Below are 18992 nucleotides of genomic sequence, written 5' to 3' on the forward strand. Positions count from 1 at the left end.
ATGCCACAAGGTGAAGTTGTGTGAGAAGTTTATTGCTCAGGAAATGTCTGTGGAAGCACTCACTATTTTGTGCTCTTTGTGTGAAACACCAAAAGTCCTTGGGCAAAAGTAAAACCAAGCAGCTCCTCAAATTTCACTGACTTCATCTAATTGTAAGTGTCTAGAGGCAGGGAAAAATTCTCATTAAGAATGAAAAATGCTTTATATTTTTGAAGATAAAAGAAGCACAAACCCCCTAGTATTATCAAGGCCCTGAGTCTGCAAACACTCCTGAGATTAATGTAAATTCAGCAGGTTCTGAATTCAGCAGGTTTAAACAGAAATGTGAGTTTTTGCAGACTCATGGTTCCCATTTGTGAGAAAGAAAGGTATTATTTACCAAAGCACTATGCCATCACCGACTGCCTGGAAGAGGTCATCTGTTTCTGGATTCATTGGCACCACGTGCTTGCAGTCAGGGTCCTTCTCAAGGGCTTTGTTAATCCAGTTGACAAAGGCATATTTTTCTTCCTCTGTGAACACAACATCAGATCCATCAGTGTGCTGTGCAGTACCTCTACCATCATTTACCTACAAAGGCAGAACTGGGGGAGCCTTTCCCACCAGTGTGACTGATCAACACAAGCCCATGTGGAAGAGGCTCTCAGGAGAGAAGCAAATGAGCTGAGGACAGCAATGGGCTGGTTAATACCCCTTCAATACCCCTTCCCACTCACTGGGGTTGCCTGGGTCATGAGGGCAGACATATTACAGAGACTGGTAATGAAGCTCACGTGATTCAAATGTGTGGTGCAGATGCCAAGCTCTGCAAGCAGTAATTTGTGCTTTCACCGTAATTTGAATGCATCGTTGCACCACTCTGCTAAATAAGAATCCCACATAACTTCAAACAACTCTGTATTGGACATTACAGCCTCTTCATGGGGAATATCGAGAAAAGCCTGGCCAGGATTGGGCTCTGACAAGGAGCATTCAGAGGGTGATGATGTGCCTGTGTTGAATGGGGCTGAAGCACAACTGTCCTGTACCAGCAGCAGCCCACATGGCTCCCAGGAGCTCAGAGGAGCTGCCCTCTGGGATGAAGTCAGTCCCCCACTCTTGTCCTTGCAGAAGATAGCTAAGAGTAGGATCTCCTCCCTGTGGAACTGCTTCAGAGAGAGCTGTGGTCAGGAGGTAACAAAAGCTTGGAGAAAACCCCTGATGGGGCTGTGCCCTCCATGGGGAAAAGGAACTATCTGGAGTTTACAGAATGAGTGGCTGTCCAGGGCAGTGGGTTATCAGCAAAGGCAGCCGTGCCCTGTCTCCCTGGAGAGCAGGGCAGCAGTGGCAGTGCCGGTGCTAGTGCTGGCAGCTGCTGTACCCGAGTAGGAATGCTGCGTGCCGGCGCTGGACTGCTCCGAGGTGCCGCCGATAGCGCAGATCCCCTCCTTCTTGTTGATCTGCTTCCGGAACGACTTGGCCACATCATCGCTCTTCAGGTCTCGGAAAATCTTTCAGGCATGAGAGAGGATTTTAGAATTTTGGAGAATTACACCAAGCTAAAACAGTGAGCTCTCGGGCCAGGCGGCACATTCTCTCTGCTTCGTAAATAGGGAAGGGCAGCTGGAGTGTTTTCAGGGTTTCTGTGTACAATCTGTGGATCTGCTGAGGTACAACAGGACTATACTCAGCTTTTGTACTTTCAAATCAGGGAATGAAGATCAGCTAAGTAACAAAAATGCTACTTTGGAGCAGAGCAGTTTGGGTTTGAAGAAAGAGCAAGTAAAAACCTACTTATCCATCCCAAGAGAAGTTCCACTATTTTAGCATTTGCTTTTGACCCAGTCCAGACCAGAAAAAGAAGAAGTTTTTTGATTAAAAAATGCCCAATGAACTTTTCAATCTGCTTAAACTTTTTTGTAAACATCTAGCCAGAACACCATCTTTTTGCAGTATATAACTGAAAACCTTCATCTTGCTGCATCAACCAAACTGAAAGATACGACATCTATGCAATGAGCAGCTGTATTTACATAACTTGCCCCAGTTAATTGCAGAATTCCCAGCTTGGCTACTTTCTGCTTTCAACTTTTCTGATGAGGAGGCTCATTGGATTCATGAGGTGCCCACAAGACCCTGTGCTTGTGCCTCTGCTGTGCCCTGGGGATCACCTTGAGTGACTGAAATGAATAACATCTTACTTACTGAAATAAATTCATCAAAACTGATCCTGCCATTCCCCGTGCTTGTCAGACTCTGAATGAGCTCTCTGGCTTTATATCCTGGGAGAGGGAGATTGGCAGCCTTCAACACCTCTGTTAAATCATTGGTATCAATGAAGCCATTCCCGCTGATATCTGCAAAGATTAAAGCAAACTTTCACATTCTACATCAGCCCAATGACATTTTCTGCACTTAAAGGGTATTTTAATTTCACCCAGGGAAAGTTACATTATATACAAAGACTTGTTGCCTTGAAATCTGGTGTTTTCAATTTCTTTGGTGTTACTTACACCCAAGAAAGAATTACAATCACTTTTTAACAAACAAAAACTCACAGTGACAAATTTATATTTTTAGACATATATATATCTTAACAAAGCTAGGTTTAAATCGGTATAATTACCATTCCAAGGTTTACACACAGGCAAATGCCATCTACAGAGGAAGCATCCCCTCTACAGAATAGCTAAAGAAAATAAAGCTGACAAATTACACATATGCACTTATCCATAGGTATAATTTGTGACTTTGGTCTGTTTTCTGCATCTAATAACATTAGAAGTAAGCTGGAACTGCATATGGTCATCCTCAAAACAAAAATTTCTCAGTTTCTCTGTGATGGTGCTAACATGAATATTCCTGCTGAGCTTCCTGCAAGATCCTGGGTAGTATTTGATGAGATCACCAACACAGGCTCATAGTCCTTTATTCTCCACTTAGTGAAAAACTCCATAGATAAAAAAGCAAACTGAGCTTATCACGTGGAGAGTTTCTGTTAAAACACTATGGTTATGACATAGATAAATGTCTATATAGTTACATGTGGTTATTTATATTTGGCTTTTATCTGTGTCTCTTTTTCCACAGATTCCTTTTCCCCATCCTGGAGGCTGAGGTGATTTCACAGCAGTGTATGCTGATTTCCTGCATAGTAAGTTGCAATATGAGTCACTTGTTGCATGCTGCAAAAAGACACTCAGCTCTCAGCACCAGTAGCACAGATTAATATGGATTGCAAAGAGCATCCTGTCCATCCCACCATGGCATACAACAAAAGGATCTGGACTTGGAGGGGGAAATGTCTGGGAGAGGAATGAGAGCTTCCTTCCAGCATTTCAGGGAGCAATCAGATCTGGTGGAAGGTGCCCCTGCCATGGCAGTGGGGTAGGAACTAGATAATCTTTAAGGTCCCTTCCAAGCCAGGGCATGCTAGGATTCTGTGATTTGCCTTGTCACTGCATACAGGACACTCACAGGGACCAGATTTTTAAGACTGCCAGCCTAGACTATTGTGTGCTCAGAAATCAACACCTGAATCAGCAACGACAACTGATGAGTGCATAATCCAGTGAGGCTGATAGATCTGCTGGTAGAAGTTAAGTGAGCTGTGAGAAGCACAAGGACCTTTAGAATTTGGGCAGACAGTGATGGGTCTGTGTGACTTTAAAGGAGAAAAAATAGATGAGATGTCTAAAGGTTTGGAAAGAAAACACAGTAGAAATATGAGGTTTGAAAGGTCATTGTGAAGGGATTACAAATATTTTATTTTGCATATTTGTCCTCTCCACACTCTTGCTTCCCTCAATTCACATTAAAATAAGACCTTTTTGCCTTCCAAATAATTTGTGGTGAATAAACAAGATTCTTGGGCAAACCATGGAGAATATTTCCAACATGGTTTGCTGTACAGCTTTTGAGATTTTCTGTAAACCCTGCTGGAGCCCCAGCACCTCCCCTGTAAGAGGCCAATGAGCTGGTGTGGTTTCAACAGGGTGGCCTGCAGCAGCAGGAACAGGCTTTCTGTGGTTGCTGTGACAGAACAGAGCAGTGCTGTAGCAAACTCCATTTCCTTCTGGCTGGTCAGTCACACCATGAGAAATGAGCAGGCTGCAGTTTCACACTTCAGCAGTGCCTCTGCTGCTGGCTGCACTCACCAACTTTGCCGAAAGCCTCCCGGAGCTCTGCCATTTCCTCCTCGGAGAAGTGCGCTGCCGATGCCATCTCCTACCTCTGCGGTGGCAGCTCTGCAACAAGGAGACACTGGGTTTCATTTGCTGCTCTTGGTGATGAAACAGAGTTTATAAAGGGTTTATAAAAGTTCTGGAACCATGGCTGAACACCCAGCTCCTCTCTGTATCCTGAGATCAAGGGAAGGGATAAAATCCTGTGCAGATGAGACACAATTCCATGCCCCTCCTGTTGTTTTGCCAGGCCCTGCTCAAAATTACGACAGTTCTATTTGTACTAATTTAACTGGAATCAAATCCGACCTCTGCTGACTTTCACTTCTCATGATTAAATTGTGCTGGTTCTTGGAAACACAATTCACCAGTCATTTCTTCAGCAGTCTGGCAGAGGAGCAGCCCTGGGTGCTTCCTGGGCTGGAGACAGAGCCCCAGGGGGCATTTGAACCACTCACCTTTGGGTACCTGATGAGGAGGCTGCTCACCCTTACAAGGTGGAGGGATGGAGAGAAGCTCCTTCACAAGATGCTCAGAGCATCAGATCTGGCGTCCCAAAAGTCACCTATTTCTCCTCCTGGATATAATGGGGATTTAGGGATTTTCCTTCCAAGGTGTCTAAGTTAGTGCCTGAGGTTGGGTAGCTTTTGGAATGTGTGGCCAGAAGGAGTTTTCCTGCCCTTTCTCTCATCAAAGATATAAAACAGGAGTAAGGATTAGGCTTTCACTTTACAGGCACTTTTCTTAATAACCAGGAAGGGAAAGTTCACTTTATTTTATGCCATCATTAAATACTCTACCAGAAGACACACATTATCCCCATCTGCTTTTTCATACACCTACTGTCCCTTGCATCTATTCATGAGGAAGCTGTTCAGGAGACAGACTATCATTCTAAATTTGTGAGAATGACTATAGTGTTCTATGTCTCTTTAAGTATTAATTAACCAAACAATTATTTAAATAGAATAGAATTGAAACCTGAGTTGATCCTGGGAAGAGGTTGCTGCAGCTACAATAATCAAATGAGGGGAAAAAATCAGAAATATGGCATTCCCAAATTAAAATTCACACTGCATAATTTAAAAAAAAAAAAAACTAGATTTTTTTATAGCCCTCTGTAAAAACACAGAGTTATGTACAGCTTATCTGGGCTTCAGATTCAATGCTCTGCTGAACTCAGGCATTGATTCCTTGTGTCTGTAAAAACCACTATGGGCATGGCATTGAAATAGCTCAAAAGCAGTCTCATGTGGTTAACTTCTTGTCTACTGCCTCCCAGTAGTATCATGCACCCTATCCCTGCCTAATCACTGTGGTTTTAGGATGAGGACAGCAATAAAAACACCTGTTAACTCACTCCAACCTTCATAAATAGAGAAATGCAGCAGATTCCATAATGCCATTGCTCTTGCAGTTGGCTTCTAACCACCATACTTTCAAGGATTACCTTTAAAAACCCCTATGATCCACTACCAATCTGTATATTATTATATACAGATAATAATTATATAATTACGTATATTAGGGTAAAATTAGATCCATTGTCTTCCTCCAGGCTGCCCTGGTATCTTTCCTGCTTCTGACTCCTCACTGCCAATCTTTTTCTGTTGCCTGCTGTGTGTTTTTACAAATTATGGGTTAACTGCAATGCACCTGGCCACATGAAAATATTGCACTATCAGGCAGAAAATCCATATTCCACTGCAAGATCACTCCTTCTAGTCCAGTCACTTGATCAAGCAATATCATTTGTAACACAACTTTCAACAACATGAAGACTGTTCTAGGTTTAAGAGGTAGGAAACACTGCAGGTTTTTGCCTGTAACATTACTTTTGCAAAGGAACCTTCAGAAAAAAGTATCACCAACATAAAATGGCCTCTTCTAGATTGCATGAGAAGTTATGACCTCTGATACATAATTAAGTAATCTGTCAAATACTGAGAATCCTATTGGCAGTACATATATTTACACATGTGTACATTTATACTAATATATAGGATGAAGGGCTTTGCTGTAATGACCCCTTTAGACTTCTTTAGGTCAGAATTATCCATTGTTGTGAAGGTAACTACACTTATCTGAGCAATCAGACTCATCTCAGGTGCACACCAAGAATGAGGACTGGTCCTCCATCACCTGGGGGGTGGTGTCCTCAGAAGTGACAGAAGGATGGTCACTGCCTGCTCCAGCACACAACAGTTTCTCCTACAGTTTCACCCTCATAGCACCTCTTTCAGCCTGTCAGTTCCAGCATCTAAATCCACTGGGCGTTGCTGATTAACATCTCACTGTGGCTTCATGACAGTGAAATTCAGAAAGGCACCAGAATATCCAGATTAAAGGCTTCAGAGTTATTCAAAATGAAAAATCACTGTAATTTTTTTAAATTCTTCAAGTAGGAAAAACAAAGCATAAGGAAATCAAGTGAGTAGAAGTCCAAAGCCTCATCAACACATAGCAAAAAAGGATAAAATCCCCTTTCAAAAATCCACCTTTCAGTATTTAAAATGCTTATTTTGCTTAGATCATTAAATGATAATATTTAGGCACACAGAGGTGAAAAATGCTTCTGGATAGTAGTGGGAGAGGTCAGGCCTAGTATTTTCTTCTGATTTAACCAGCCTAGAGCAGTGACATTTGCTTCTAGGGTTCAACCCCTTTCAGCACTTCACCAACCCCAATGCAAACTGAAAATACCTTGAGCATCCCATCAAGAGGGCATCCAACAATCCTGGGTGAATACTCCAATTACTGGTAACTCACAAGGCATTGTAAGCACACAGTGCACTGCTCAGCTCCAAACTGTTTGCAAAATCATTATGACCAGGCAAATGCAGAGAAAAAAATGCAGAGGATGATAGAAGAGCAAAGGAGAATATGTGAATGAGCAATGATGATGAGCAATGTGAACAAGTTGAAAGAGCTCTTTTGGAGGGAACATTTGTTGAGAAGCTATCTGAGGGAGGAGCAAAGGGAAAACCAGCTGGCAAGAACCAGGCAATGGCTTTGAGCAAAGTGATGCATGGCCAGAAGCAAAGAAAAAGCTGGGCAGGGGAGAGGTTTGGCAGGACAGAAGGGAAGAGGGGAGTTTGGTACAGACTGAACACAAACAGCTTAGCTGTAAGCACAATTGAGATATTGAAGATCAGGAGCAGCTGGGAGGAAGGATCTTGGACTTGGTGTGATGGAAGATCAGTGAAAGAACTGAAGTGTCTTAGGGAGAATGAGGTCAAAGTCAGCACATGCTTAGATGCTGGGACAGGATGCTGAGGAGGGAAAGACAGCTCCCAGAGCAATAAAAGCAGTGGAACTAGAAATAAATAAATAAATAAATAAATAAATTGATAAACAAAGTGCCAACTAGAAATCAATGGAAGGATTTAAACATTCAGAAGGAAAATAGAAAACTCTGTGAGACAGTCTGAGATTGGGTGGCTTCAAGACATCCAGGTCACAGCACTGCCTGGAAGTGACACTTCATTCTTGTTTGGCAAGCAGCATAAGCCTGCTGTTGCAAAAGCAAAACATAAAGTTGTGCAAATACACTCTTTCCTCCTCAGAAGACTTCTGAGTTACCAGTTAGTGTAAAAAAGGGAAGAGGTTCTCACCTAAGCTGCTGATCTCTGCTAAGCATACTGATCCCAAAAGAGCCTCTAACAAAGCACTCCCCTCCCTGCCATCATTTCCAAACCAATATGTCACAGCTGTGCCCTAAAGCCTCCTTTTATTTGACCTTATCCTCAGAAGAACCTATGACCACATTGATGTTTTAAGAGATCTAATAACAAACTCTTTTTAGACTGGAATATAAAGGAAGAACTAAAATAATCTTAAACCTGAACATAATTGCTAAATTGAAACACGGTGATATTGATGTTCTTTAATTTTCTTTTAGATTTTGAAGCCATAGTCAGAGGAGCTGCCTGGTTATGCATTGCTTGGCAAAGTGTACACCCACCATGCACTATAAATAATACACAACAGAGCCATTAGAACCTCAAGGTTTCCAAAGCTTATATTAAATGGTTACCTTGTTTGATCTTTTCTCCAGTGCTGTGGTGTTTAAGCTTTGTTGCAAGCAAGGTAATGAAAAGCTTGAAGATGTGAAATGGCACTTTATAGACAGACATAGAGTTGTACCTTTCCCCTCAATAAAAGCACGTTTCGTGGGACAACACTACCTTTCATCAACACATTTACTCAGGAACAACATAACTGTGAACCTGGTGACAGGAAAGTCAAAGAAACTACTAAAATTTACTCACTTCCTACCATCAGGGCTTTGTTTTGTTAATGGACTAGTACTTTGCTAATTATATGATAACTTGTCTTGCTGTCTTGCTGCTTGTCTTGCTCTCTAACTTGGAGAGTTTCATGACTCCTGTTACCTGGCATATATAAATTTCCTGCTATCTTCTCTTCAAACTTGCTTATTTTTTTCTGGAAGTGATGAAATCAGAGGCACTCGATGTTGCAAAACACAGCTGTCAAAGATTCAGGGGGTAGTGAGGCTGTACCCCTGCACACACAAAACTCTGCCTTTTTCTTTACCACAGCTCATAGCTCTAGCTCCTTTTCTCTTCCTTATCTCATTCACAAACTCGATTTCCAAAGTCCAGCTATCTATAAGGACTGGGGAATACTCCCCCAGCTCGCTTCTGCATTAGGCTTTCCCTCCCAGCTGATATCAAAGGGGCACCCCAGCAATCCTCCCCCAAGGCACAGCCTGCCCTGGGCCATTCCACCAGCAGAGAAGATTGAGAGAAGAGGCCTCAGAATTGTGCAGAAACTCTTGTGATAAATCTGGAATGTCCTGAAGGCCAGAAAAAGTACAAGAGAAACCAAGAGTGTCTCATATATATTCCATCTTTGTCCCATATTTATTGCACCTTTGCATATCTGCCTATTCCTGGTCACTCCTCAGAATATCCCTGATAGGATATTCCTCCCCAGAAATATTTCCTTCTCTCTTTCTCTCATAAGATACTACACATAAGTCCATATATCCATATGCATTTCTGTTCAAATTATTTGTCTCAGTTTATTTCCTACAGTCTGGAAGGGCTGAGGAAGAGACGAGAAGATTTTTGAGTTAGGTTTTGATACTTTCCTTCTGGAGACAAGTTTTTGCCATTTTTATTGTCACTAAAGGGTGAGAAAAAGATAAACCACATGACAGATCTCATATTGAAAGAAGAATCAATGCTACAAAACTACAGCAGTGTGGCCTAGAAGTTCCTCAATTTGAAAGTTTCATCTTGTGCCCATCAGCAAAACTAAAATGTAGCAGGCAAACCCATCTTGTCGACGATGAACCAAACATGTTCTTTTGCATAATCTAGAATAGTTTATCTCTCAACTAAACTTCAGTCTTAGCATATTTGCTACTATCATGCTTTTCTCCTATATATTTATTTTTAGCTGTTATTTCTCTTACAGCTCTGATCAAAATAATGTATATATATCCCTGCACCAGGAGGGTGATCCATACTGCACCCACAGCAAAATAGGATAGTAGCTTTAATGCTAAATTAAAGTGAGCTGCCAGTGATCATTTGCAGTGATAGCTCTGGGGTATTCAGCCTTCTTAGACAAACAAACAATCCCATTGATGTCCTTTACTCTTGTTTGGTGTCACAGCTTCCAGGCACACTGAGTGGATATTTTTTTGTAACAGCTTTTTTTTCTGCTCATGATGCAAGATAAAAACCAGCATTCATACCTCTCTTCCATGCTGCTGAATTACTCAGACAGCTGTTCACCATGGCTGACAAAACAGGTTTGAGACTGCATGCCCAATTAGACACACTTCTTACACAAGGACTTTTCATTTTAGAAGCACAAATGGCAACATTTTCAAACACATGAAGTGTTTCATTAGAAAAAGTTTGTTTTTCATGTTGTGCATGTTAGGCTATGACATTTTCCCTACTGAAATAACTGCAGATGAATAAGAGTATTTTTTAAATTTCTTCAAAGATGCTGAGCTAAATATTAAATCCTAAAGTAGACAGAAACATACTTGGCTCTGTTAGCAATGGGTGACTTGGATCACAGTCTCTTCAGTTTGGGCGGGATCTTGCTGTTTAAATCAGCATTGAAGACACCAAGAGGAGTCTTTCTGAAGACATGGCAAATACTTCCTCCCTAGTACATTAAAAAGATTTATTATTTAGCCCACAATAAATTACAATCTTTGCCTCAAAGATTTTTTAAAAGAGTGGTGTCTGCAACAGCAAATGTTACCATGCATGTAGGCAGTGGGATTATTAAGATATTGCACTCTGTTTCTTTTTCTTATACAATTTGGAAAAAAATACAGAGAAAATATATTTATCACTGTTCAGAAAGAACACAGCGATGCCCATGAGTTATTTGTTAATGTTCCATTTTATAAAGGACCTTATTTGTCAATGTGATGCCTTAGTCCTAAATCAAATTCTTGTCAACAGGGCTTAGGAAGGGAAAATCCACAGGGTCTGTAAAGAGATGGAGATCTCTTTCCAATATACCACTCAGTGGCAGGAAGGGCTAATCCTTCAAGGAAATTAAGACATTGAAAAAGCAGAGCTCTGATGTGTCTTGTATCTGTCAGATATATTCTACTAGAGAGACAGCATACAGGTGCATATTATTTTTCAATCAGAGTCTGTAGAATATTTTTTTTTAAATAAAAGAAAGTAAAAGAAAAAATGATCCAGTACACTACATTTTTGGTTGGGTCACTTATTTTTTTCATCTCTTTATCAACACAGGCTAGCTAGCTTTAAAGTGAATACATTTTTCCATAGATAAAAGAGCATTTTGATTCTCAAACTGGCAAACAGTTCAGTCATTCAACAGGTGTCTCATTTGGCATGGAAAGCCCTGTCCCACCTGGTTCCATCTTCACTAGCAGAGGTGGGGGAAGAGGAGAGCATCTGCAGGATCTGCTTTGGATATAGGTATGAGAATCTATCCCAACTCTGCAGCATCACCACTGAGGTGGTAGATGGGCATAAAACCCTGGACAGACGGATAAAATCTTCTCTTCTTACTCCTGTGTGCTTCAGCCTGATGGCAAGAGGTTGGGTCACAAAGCACTGACCAAATGTGCTGTGAAAGCTGAGTAACTAATGCAAGAAAAGGGGAAGACAGCCTCTGCTTCCAGCTCGTTTGCAGAAAAAGTTCCTCTGTGCATGGAAAATATTAAAAACATATTCCAGCTGTAAAAAGGAGGTTTTTAGATACAAATACGTATTTGCATTTGACTGGTTCCACAAGGATTTACAGATCTGTTGCTGTTGTTCCCATCCCAGGAATTGAATTCTGTCCTCAGTCCTGCAGGACACCTCAGTGATTCCAGCAGTGACCAGGCCCTTTCCCCCACAAAATCAAACCAGAAAAAGGAGATCACATCTGAACACAGCCCTCCTTACCAGCCATGCTATTGCTTGGACCCCCATCCTGCAATGGTGCCATACTGGGAGCTGTAATGTGCAGTGGGAAGCCAAGCAGGATCTGGAGCAGCAGAAGGCACAGTCCTCCTGCTCCCCTTTCCTCTGAAGGAAGATTTGGCTTTATGGCGTGTCCCCAAGCCTGCTCACTGGGCATCCCTCTCATCCCTCTCACATGCCACTCTCCTACATGTTGGCACAGCCTCCATGTCCAGAACACCTTACTTGTTTCATCAAGGGGCAGGAATTTATTTCCCATCCTACAGCCTTCCCTTTGGATAACTTGGATAACTGCAAAAATGCACAGAGCGTCCAACAGACCATCCTGTACTCCATCCTGCAGTACCTGAATACTGTTCCAAAGTTCTTCTTAAATATCTTTCATTTTGATAAATATTTCACATTTTGTATCAGCATTTCATTGGAGTTTGCTTTTTTGCATGAAGGGGCTGGGTATGAAAATGAGCTACATTTCTGAATGCACTATACTCCCCTGATCTCCCCCATCTCCTTCCTTCCTCTTTACTCAATCTCTTCCTAGTCCTTTCAAGCTTTATAAAAACCATACAGTAATGACTTTTACAGTAGGTTTTCTATCAAGATAACTCTGCTCCAAGCTACACAGCTGTGTTTTAAGCTGCTCATGACTGAAATCAGAAAGAAACAGGGTCAAAAAAATTGATATTAAAATACAAGACATTGGAGTGTGTGGAGTCACTCCAGTTCAGTTGAGGAAGCAGATTCAAACCCAGTAATATAATACTTCCCTTTTTTTTGACCTATAGAGTGAACACTGTCTTCTGAGCTAGTTAAATCTGGCCCTTATGGCCAGGATGGAACCAGAAACTCCTGCTCACGTTACCAGCAAGCAGGCAGGTACTTCCCAGTCCCTCCTGGATCTAACATCACTTCTCAGTGGAGTTTCCCACCACAGAGGGGGTTTCCACATCTGTCTGTCTATTCATGAGATCTTCTTTCTCATCTCATCTCATCTCATCTCATCAGGCCAAACTCCTCCTGTGGGCAGGCAAAAGGGGAGGAAGGTAAAACATGCTGGCGTTTCTCTACAGGATGGGTTTCAGGGTGTGGTCTACTTTTAACAAGATGATTAAACCCCTGTGCTGAACAGCCAGCTGCATTTGCTAGAGATCATCTTCACCTGTAGCAGCATGAGATCAGTCAGCCAGCCTGGTCTGTGATTTTGGTTGTGATAACAAGGACCTGAAGTTTCATTTGGTCAATGTTCAAACCAAATCCATGTGCCAAGGAAATCACTATATGACAAAAACAGCAGAGAAGACACTGGAGGATTCTGTTCACAATACTACCACCTAAAATACCTGTAGATATTTGCAACTCAAAATTCATGTAGAGCATGAGCTGAATTCCCAAAGTGACAAGACTTACCAGATTCATCAGTCAAGATATCATAAGACAATTATAATATTAGGACCACTCCATATCACTATTTTTAAAGCAGAAGTCCCTACTGCGATCAGGCTCTATCATGAATCAGTTTTATTTATCCACTGGAAAGTAAAATTACATTTCTAAAAGCCTGATATAAATGTCCTAACACCCAGCAGATTACACTGCAAGCACTACAAGCCAAAATACATTATACTTATGAATCAGTGTTTCTCATCACTAGAATTAAAATTACCTTTTTACATGGAACCAGCCTGCAATCTAAATAATGGCTTCTTACTTTATCATGCCCTTCCAACCCAATGCCAACTCCAAGACTACTATTCTACTCAGCCAAAAACCACTCTGCCAAATTAAATCTGTCAAAGACTTTCCCGAAGGTCAGTGGAAATGCTGTGCACAAGACTACTGGAAAATGCTTCATACTAATACAGAAACTGCTGTTTTGTCAGTTTCCTGTGCAGTTAAACTGCTGGGGTCCTCAGCAAGAACAGCTTGCCAAAAAACCACCAGACGCTTTGATCTTACCTCCTGGGTTCAAGCAGTGGGTCCAAACTGTCAGAGCAATGAACAGCTCAAAAGCTGCAAATCCAATGGAAAGGGCAGAACTTCTTAACTAAACCCAACGCCTGTGGGGTGGAGGAGCTGCAAAGCAGTTGTCACTGCAGAAGGGAACTCTTCCTTTCCTGCCGCTCAGCTAGGCGAGCCCAAGAGTGCAAGCCCACGACTCAGCCCAGAGAGGGAAGTGAGCGGTGACAAAACCACATGGTGCACTACATGTTTTGTCTTTATAAGGAAACGCAGCAGTCTCTGGTCTCTAACTCTTCACCTCACTTCTCCTCCAATAGGGGCCATTTGTGCCACCCCGTCTCCCCACCGCCCTTGCTCACCGAGTGCCACACGATCAACATATTTCCTCTCCTCACTGCTGAGGGTGAAGCCACATGTGAGGCACAGCAAGGTCTGCAGTGACACCTCATCCACAAGGCAGGGCTAGCTGCCAAGCCAGGCTGGGGCAGTCACCAGGCATGGAAACTCCTCAGCATGGCCAACGTTTGACTGTCCTCCCTGTGAAAACTTCTTCCATGCAAGTGGTTGGAATTTCCTCTGATGCAACTTGTGACCTTTTCCTTATCACTGACAAGAGGCTGGCTCCATCTTCTCTATAAGCTCTGATTGGGTTGATGTAGATGCCAAGATCCCTCTCCAGGCTAAACATGCTGAGCCCCCTCTCCCTGTTCTCTGATCTGTTGTGCTCCATCCCAGCACCATCCTGGTGTCTCCCTACAGCTTGTCCAAGCCTTCATTGAACAGGAAAGCCTGAGAAAGACACAGCACTCCTCACATCACCCCACAAGTGACAGATTTCAAAGACACATTTCCCAATGCACTGAGGGTCACATGTAAAACTACTTGATGGATGCAAATATAAACCATCGCTCAAGCCCTGATGATGCAGCATTGCAAAGCCTTAGATCTGAAAACACAACATCAAGAGAGAAAAGTTATTAATCAACCCCACAGGAATTTTAAGAAATGTCCTGCCTTGACAAGATTCTTGCCACTTTCTGCAGGCTGAAGAATCATCCTTCAGCTTACCTCTGAAAACAGGAAGGTGAAAAGAAATTACCAAACTGTATGTCTTTAATGAAAAAGCTGTCATACACCAGACCAGCTGGACCATGAACTACATCCTGTTCTATGTATGTTGTTGTATGTTGTATTCAAGGGAGCCCTCTTATGAACAAATCTCCATAATTAAAATTCATCCAACATACATTTGCTCTATTCAAAAGTATATTGAAACAAGTTCCAGGCATTTTTGATTACTCACTTCTATTTAAAAAATACTTCCTCTGTGGTATTTGATTATTTGATAGGCTGTGCCACAGCTCCTCATCTTTGTTTTCTAGGATATTTTGCACCAGCCTGATGATTTGTCCCAGCTTTTTCCTTACAGACCTTTTCCAAATCATTAATTACTTTTGTTGGTCTCCATGACATCCCATTAAATGCTTCAATGTCTTTTCTGAGATAAGGAAGAGGGCACCAAAGGGATGTGTGCTCTAAATCTAACATCTTACTTGCACAGGAAAACTGGGGTGTGTGTTTCCTTACCAGATAAGTTTGCTTAACACTCTTAGTACCCTCTCTTGAGCTGTTACAGCTTAGGCAGAAGGTAGGGGAGCACCTCAGACTTTCCACCATGCTGTATGGTATTTTATATTCATGTGACTTAGGCTGAGCTCAACACTGTGTCCTCAACAGTGACTCAATACCAGCACATCCCATAGGCACCAGCTGTGTTAAAGCAGTGTTCAAACAAGCTTGGAAATACAAGGACAGAAAGGATGAGATTTGAAGTGTGATGGATTTATGAGGCAGATATAAACAAAAATATATTTGCCATGTGCATCATGAATCCCTATTTCTGCCTCATTTCAAGACCTGCTGGATTGTCACTGCATAGCTAATAATGCTGCCTCACCAAATATTATTCAACTTAGGTAGTCTTCACACACAACCCCAGCTGAAGTCCTGTTTAAACACTATTTAAACCCTGCACTGCACATCCTTGAAGCACCACACAAAAAACAAGTTTACTGGGTAGCACTGAAACACATTTAAGTGGGACAGTGTGATAGTCATCTCCTACCTGTACCTGGTAAACTGGTACCTGTGGGGTGGACATTTGTGTTATTGCTGACAATGTAGAATTCCATGAGAATGATGTCTTTATAGGAATTTCTTAAAGAGGACAGGATACTGCAGGCTATTACTATAGCACTGGTTTCCTGGAAGGGTATTGAATTGTAACTCTACCATATAAATAGCTTGAATTTTGCCACAAATATCCCTATGGCTAGGAACAGGCCAGCTGGTGTTAGGACAGGCTGTACTGTGGGACTGAGTTAAATGCCCATTACTGTCCCACCTCAGAAAAACAATACACTTGACCTGCAGCTTCAATCTCAGGGCCAAAATATCAATGCAGCTGCTTTGAGATATATGTGCATGAAAGGTAAAAAAGTTAAAGGAGAGGTGGTCCTCCAATTACAGGAAAAAACATTAGGAAATATTAAAGATACTTGTCTATAAATTAAGTACCATAAATTAGCATGCAGTGTATTCAACTTGCAGAGGGAGGACTATAAATGTTAACAGACCATGCCCTTGAGACACAGCTGAAAAGGTCAAAAACAATCTTTTCCCCCCTGTTGTCACCACTACAACACTTCAAAAGCCTTGCCCCTCATTGTCCCTGTGCCCAAAGGACCTTTCTTTCCAAGTATTTTCGCAGTGCTGACACTCCCGTCCTGCTGCCTGTGTAATGCAGTCACAGCTCACTTCAGATCAGCCAGACTGTGGCACCACAGGCTTCAAACCCTTCCAGGGCTCTCCTCCTCCTCCTCACCTCCACCCCTGAGTCACCCCACAGCTCTGAGTGACAGAGCACTTTCACTTCAGCCTCACCACCTACAGCTTCTCACCTTCCTCCCCTTCACCTCAAGTGCCTTGGGGAGCCTTGCCAAGGGCAGAAACTCCTGCCACGAGGCATGGATGTTTGTTAGCAAGGTGAGTAACAACCCAGAAAACATGCAGGAACCAGCAATCCCACTTCCACCAATGAATAGGAGTTGCCTTTGAAGGATCTGTGGCATCTGCCTGAGAAGAGGTCCAGCAGCTTCATCTGCCTTGGCAGAGCTGTGTTCAGGCAGCCAGGAGGGGTTTGCAGGGATCCCCAGCTGAGGAGGGAGCTGGGGTCTGCTGTAGATCAGTCATTTCCTTATGGACATCAGGGAAATGTATTCCTGTATTCCGGGGGGGGCTTTTCCTGACACACACCCACCTCTTGGCTCTTACATTTTTAACTGCCCACTGCAATCTCCCAAAAACTTTACCTTCCTGCAGGCTGCTTCTGCTTCAGAAAATTACTTCCCCCAAGAGCCATTGCTTTGCAAAATCACACTCATATAATGCAACATGTTCCTTGCCACAGCTGATGTGGTCTCAGGTTGTAGACCACGCTCTGGGATGGGAAAAGCATGGTAGGGAACAGAATGGGGACTGCAGCACAGATCTTCCAAGCTGAATGAAAACTTCCTGTGGACCTTGCAAAGTGTCTTTGAGTTAATGACAGATAAATTTTAAATGAACCCTTTGAGGGAAACATCCTGCTCCATGAAAAACTTGGGAAAATCAAAATAATGGAAATTATTTTTAAATTATCTCCTTTTAACAAATAATATCTTGTTCATATATAAGTGCTATCTGAATTGCACCTTTGTTTTGTGTGACTGTCTCTGTTCCTATGAAAGTCAGTTACACTTCCTGTAACCACTGGTGATTTAGGCACTGAACTGCCTCTGAATAGAGACCTGAGAACTTCAATGCTGTTGACAGGTAAATGAGTCTTTGTGAAGCAGGAGTCATTACTCTGATGGCATGTGCTCAGGTGCAAGCTGGTAATTTGACCCACTGCTGGGTCTGTGTTTGCCATGTACCCTGAAATGCCACCTGTCATCTCTGCAAGAGAGACAATACTACAGACTGGGGCATTGCAGAGTGCATGTGGAACTCAGACCTTCTACACTGTGTTCTTCCTGCATTATACATGCCAGACACAGCCTTGAGAATGCAAAGCAATGCTGGGTGATCCCACTGAACCTGTCCCACATGGATACTGGGGTCTGTTAGGGATGGAATCATGATACCATAAAATATCTCTTGGTGCAACAAGAGCATCTCATTCTTTGTCTAAATCTGTTCATGCAGGAAGGAGTGGGGCAGGTTTCCCCTGCCAGAGCTTTGCCTCCAGCTAGAGTCTGCCTCCTGAGAAACCTGGTCTCCAACCCCATTCTGCCACCACACTCCATGGCAGGACTCACCAAACCCCGTGGCCTCTTGTGTGGGCATTCCCAGGGACATCTTGCATGGCTGCTGTGTGGAGAGGAGGGACAGGTAGGGTGCAGGGTGATGGCTCATGCCATGCACACAGGTGTGAATGAAGGGAAGCCTGTGCCACACAGCAAATCTGGCAGCCTCCAGTGCCCAGCAGCAACAAGACATTTATGCTTGGTCAGAGAGGCAAGCATGGATGGAGAAAGAGGAATGTAGAAAGAGGTTCTGTCATACTGAAAAGCATTACTTTGGTATGCTAATTTTTAGATCAGCAGCTCTCCAAACCTCAGCCTTTCCCCTGGATCTGGGCACAGAAATGACCAGGAGGATAATGACCTATTAAAGATAACCTGGGAGACTGGTTTATGATTTCACATGCTCATGCAGCTTTCAGTTTTCAAGCCCTAAACTCTGAAATCTGTCTTAGAGTCTTCTGAGGAAATCTTTAATTCAATTTCACTACAATCTGTCTTATTTGTGAATCAAGATGAGCCACAGAAATCAAATAAGCTATGAGTAGACTGTTTTCACACAGGAAAGCAAAAGGCCACTTCTAACTAGGGGATACAACCTGCAGTCAGCCCAGAAAGATTTACACTCCCCAAAACCTGTGTGCAGGAGGTTTCCAATAGAACAGCCTCCCTGGCAAAGGAGAGGATAGGGCAACAACAGATGTCTTGTCTTGGAGCAGAAGTAGCCCAATATCCCTGTGAAACAAAAAGCAGAGAGCTCTGAGGCCATGGATGAGTGGTTAGATTTGTTGACAAATTCCCCGAGTCATTTGTTCCAAAGAGATTTTCTGCACTGAAGTGACTGAGTGGGTCTGAAAGTTTTCTTTGTGGCTCAGTCTCAGACTCTCGCAGAGAGCTCAGTCTTACTTAAAAGTCATAAGGCACAAGATTAATTTCCTGCAAGCAGGCTGAACTTTGAAGGAGAGGCATTTAAGCAAGTGAAAAATGAAATAGCAAGAGAAAAAAACACCCTGTCAAATAAAAGCAATGATAAATAAATAACAGGAAAGTGTACACCTCACTTCAAATTTAATAGGCTACGCCCA

General features: G+C 42.6%; 1 protein-coding gene across 3 annotated transcripts in view; it reads right to left on the minus strand.

Moving 5' to 3' along the window:
• The window catches only part of LCP1 (lymphocyte cytosolic protein 1), a 47152-nt gene that overhangs the window by 16072 nt on the left and 12088 nt on the right, over positions 1-18992 (minus strand). For 2 of the 3 annotated variants that reach the window (XM_079308170.1, XM_079308171.1), the window contains 4 exons: positions 4137-4226; positions 2185-2336; positions 1361-1490; positions 380-512 (listed from right to left, as the gene is read on the minus strand). In XM_079308170.1, coding sequence (XP_079164296.1) covers positions 380-512; positions 1361-1490; positions 2185-2336; positions 4137-4203 — 482 coding nt within the window. In that variant the 5' untranslated portion in view covers positions 4204-4226. Of the gene's footprint in view, positions 1-379; positions 513-1360; positions 1491-2184; positions 2337-4136; positions 4227-13561; positions 13766-18992 lie in introns of those variants that run through there. The other variant, XM_079308169.1, reaches the window with a different exon arrangement.

Source organism: Erithacus rubecula, assembly GCF_903797595.1.
Source record: "Erithacus rubecula genome assembly, chromosome: 1".
Classification (NCBI taxonomy): domain Eukaryota; kingdom Metazoa; phylum Chordata; class Aves; order Passeriformes; family Muscicapidae; genus Erithacus; species Erithacus rubecula.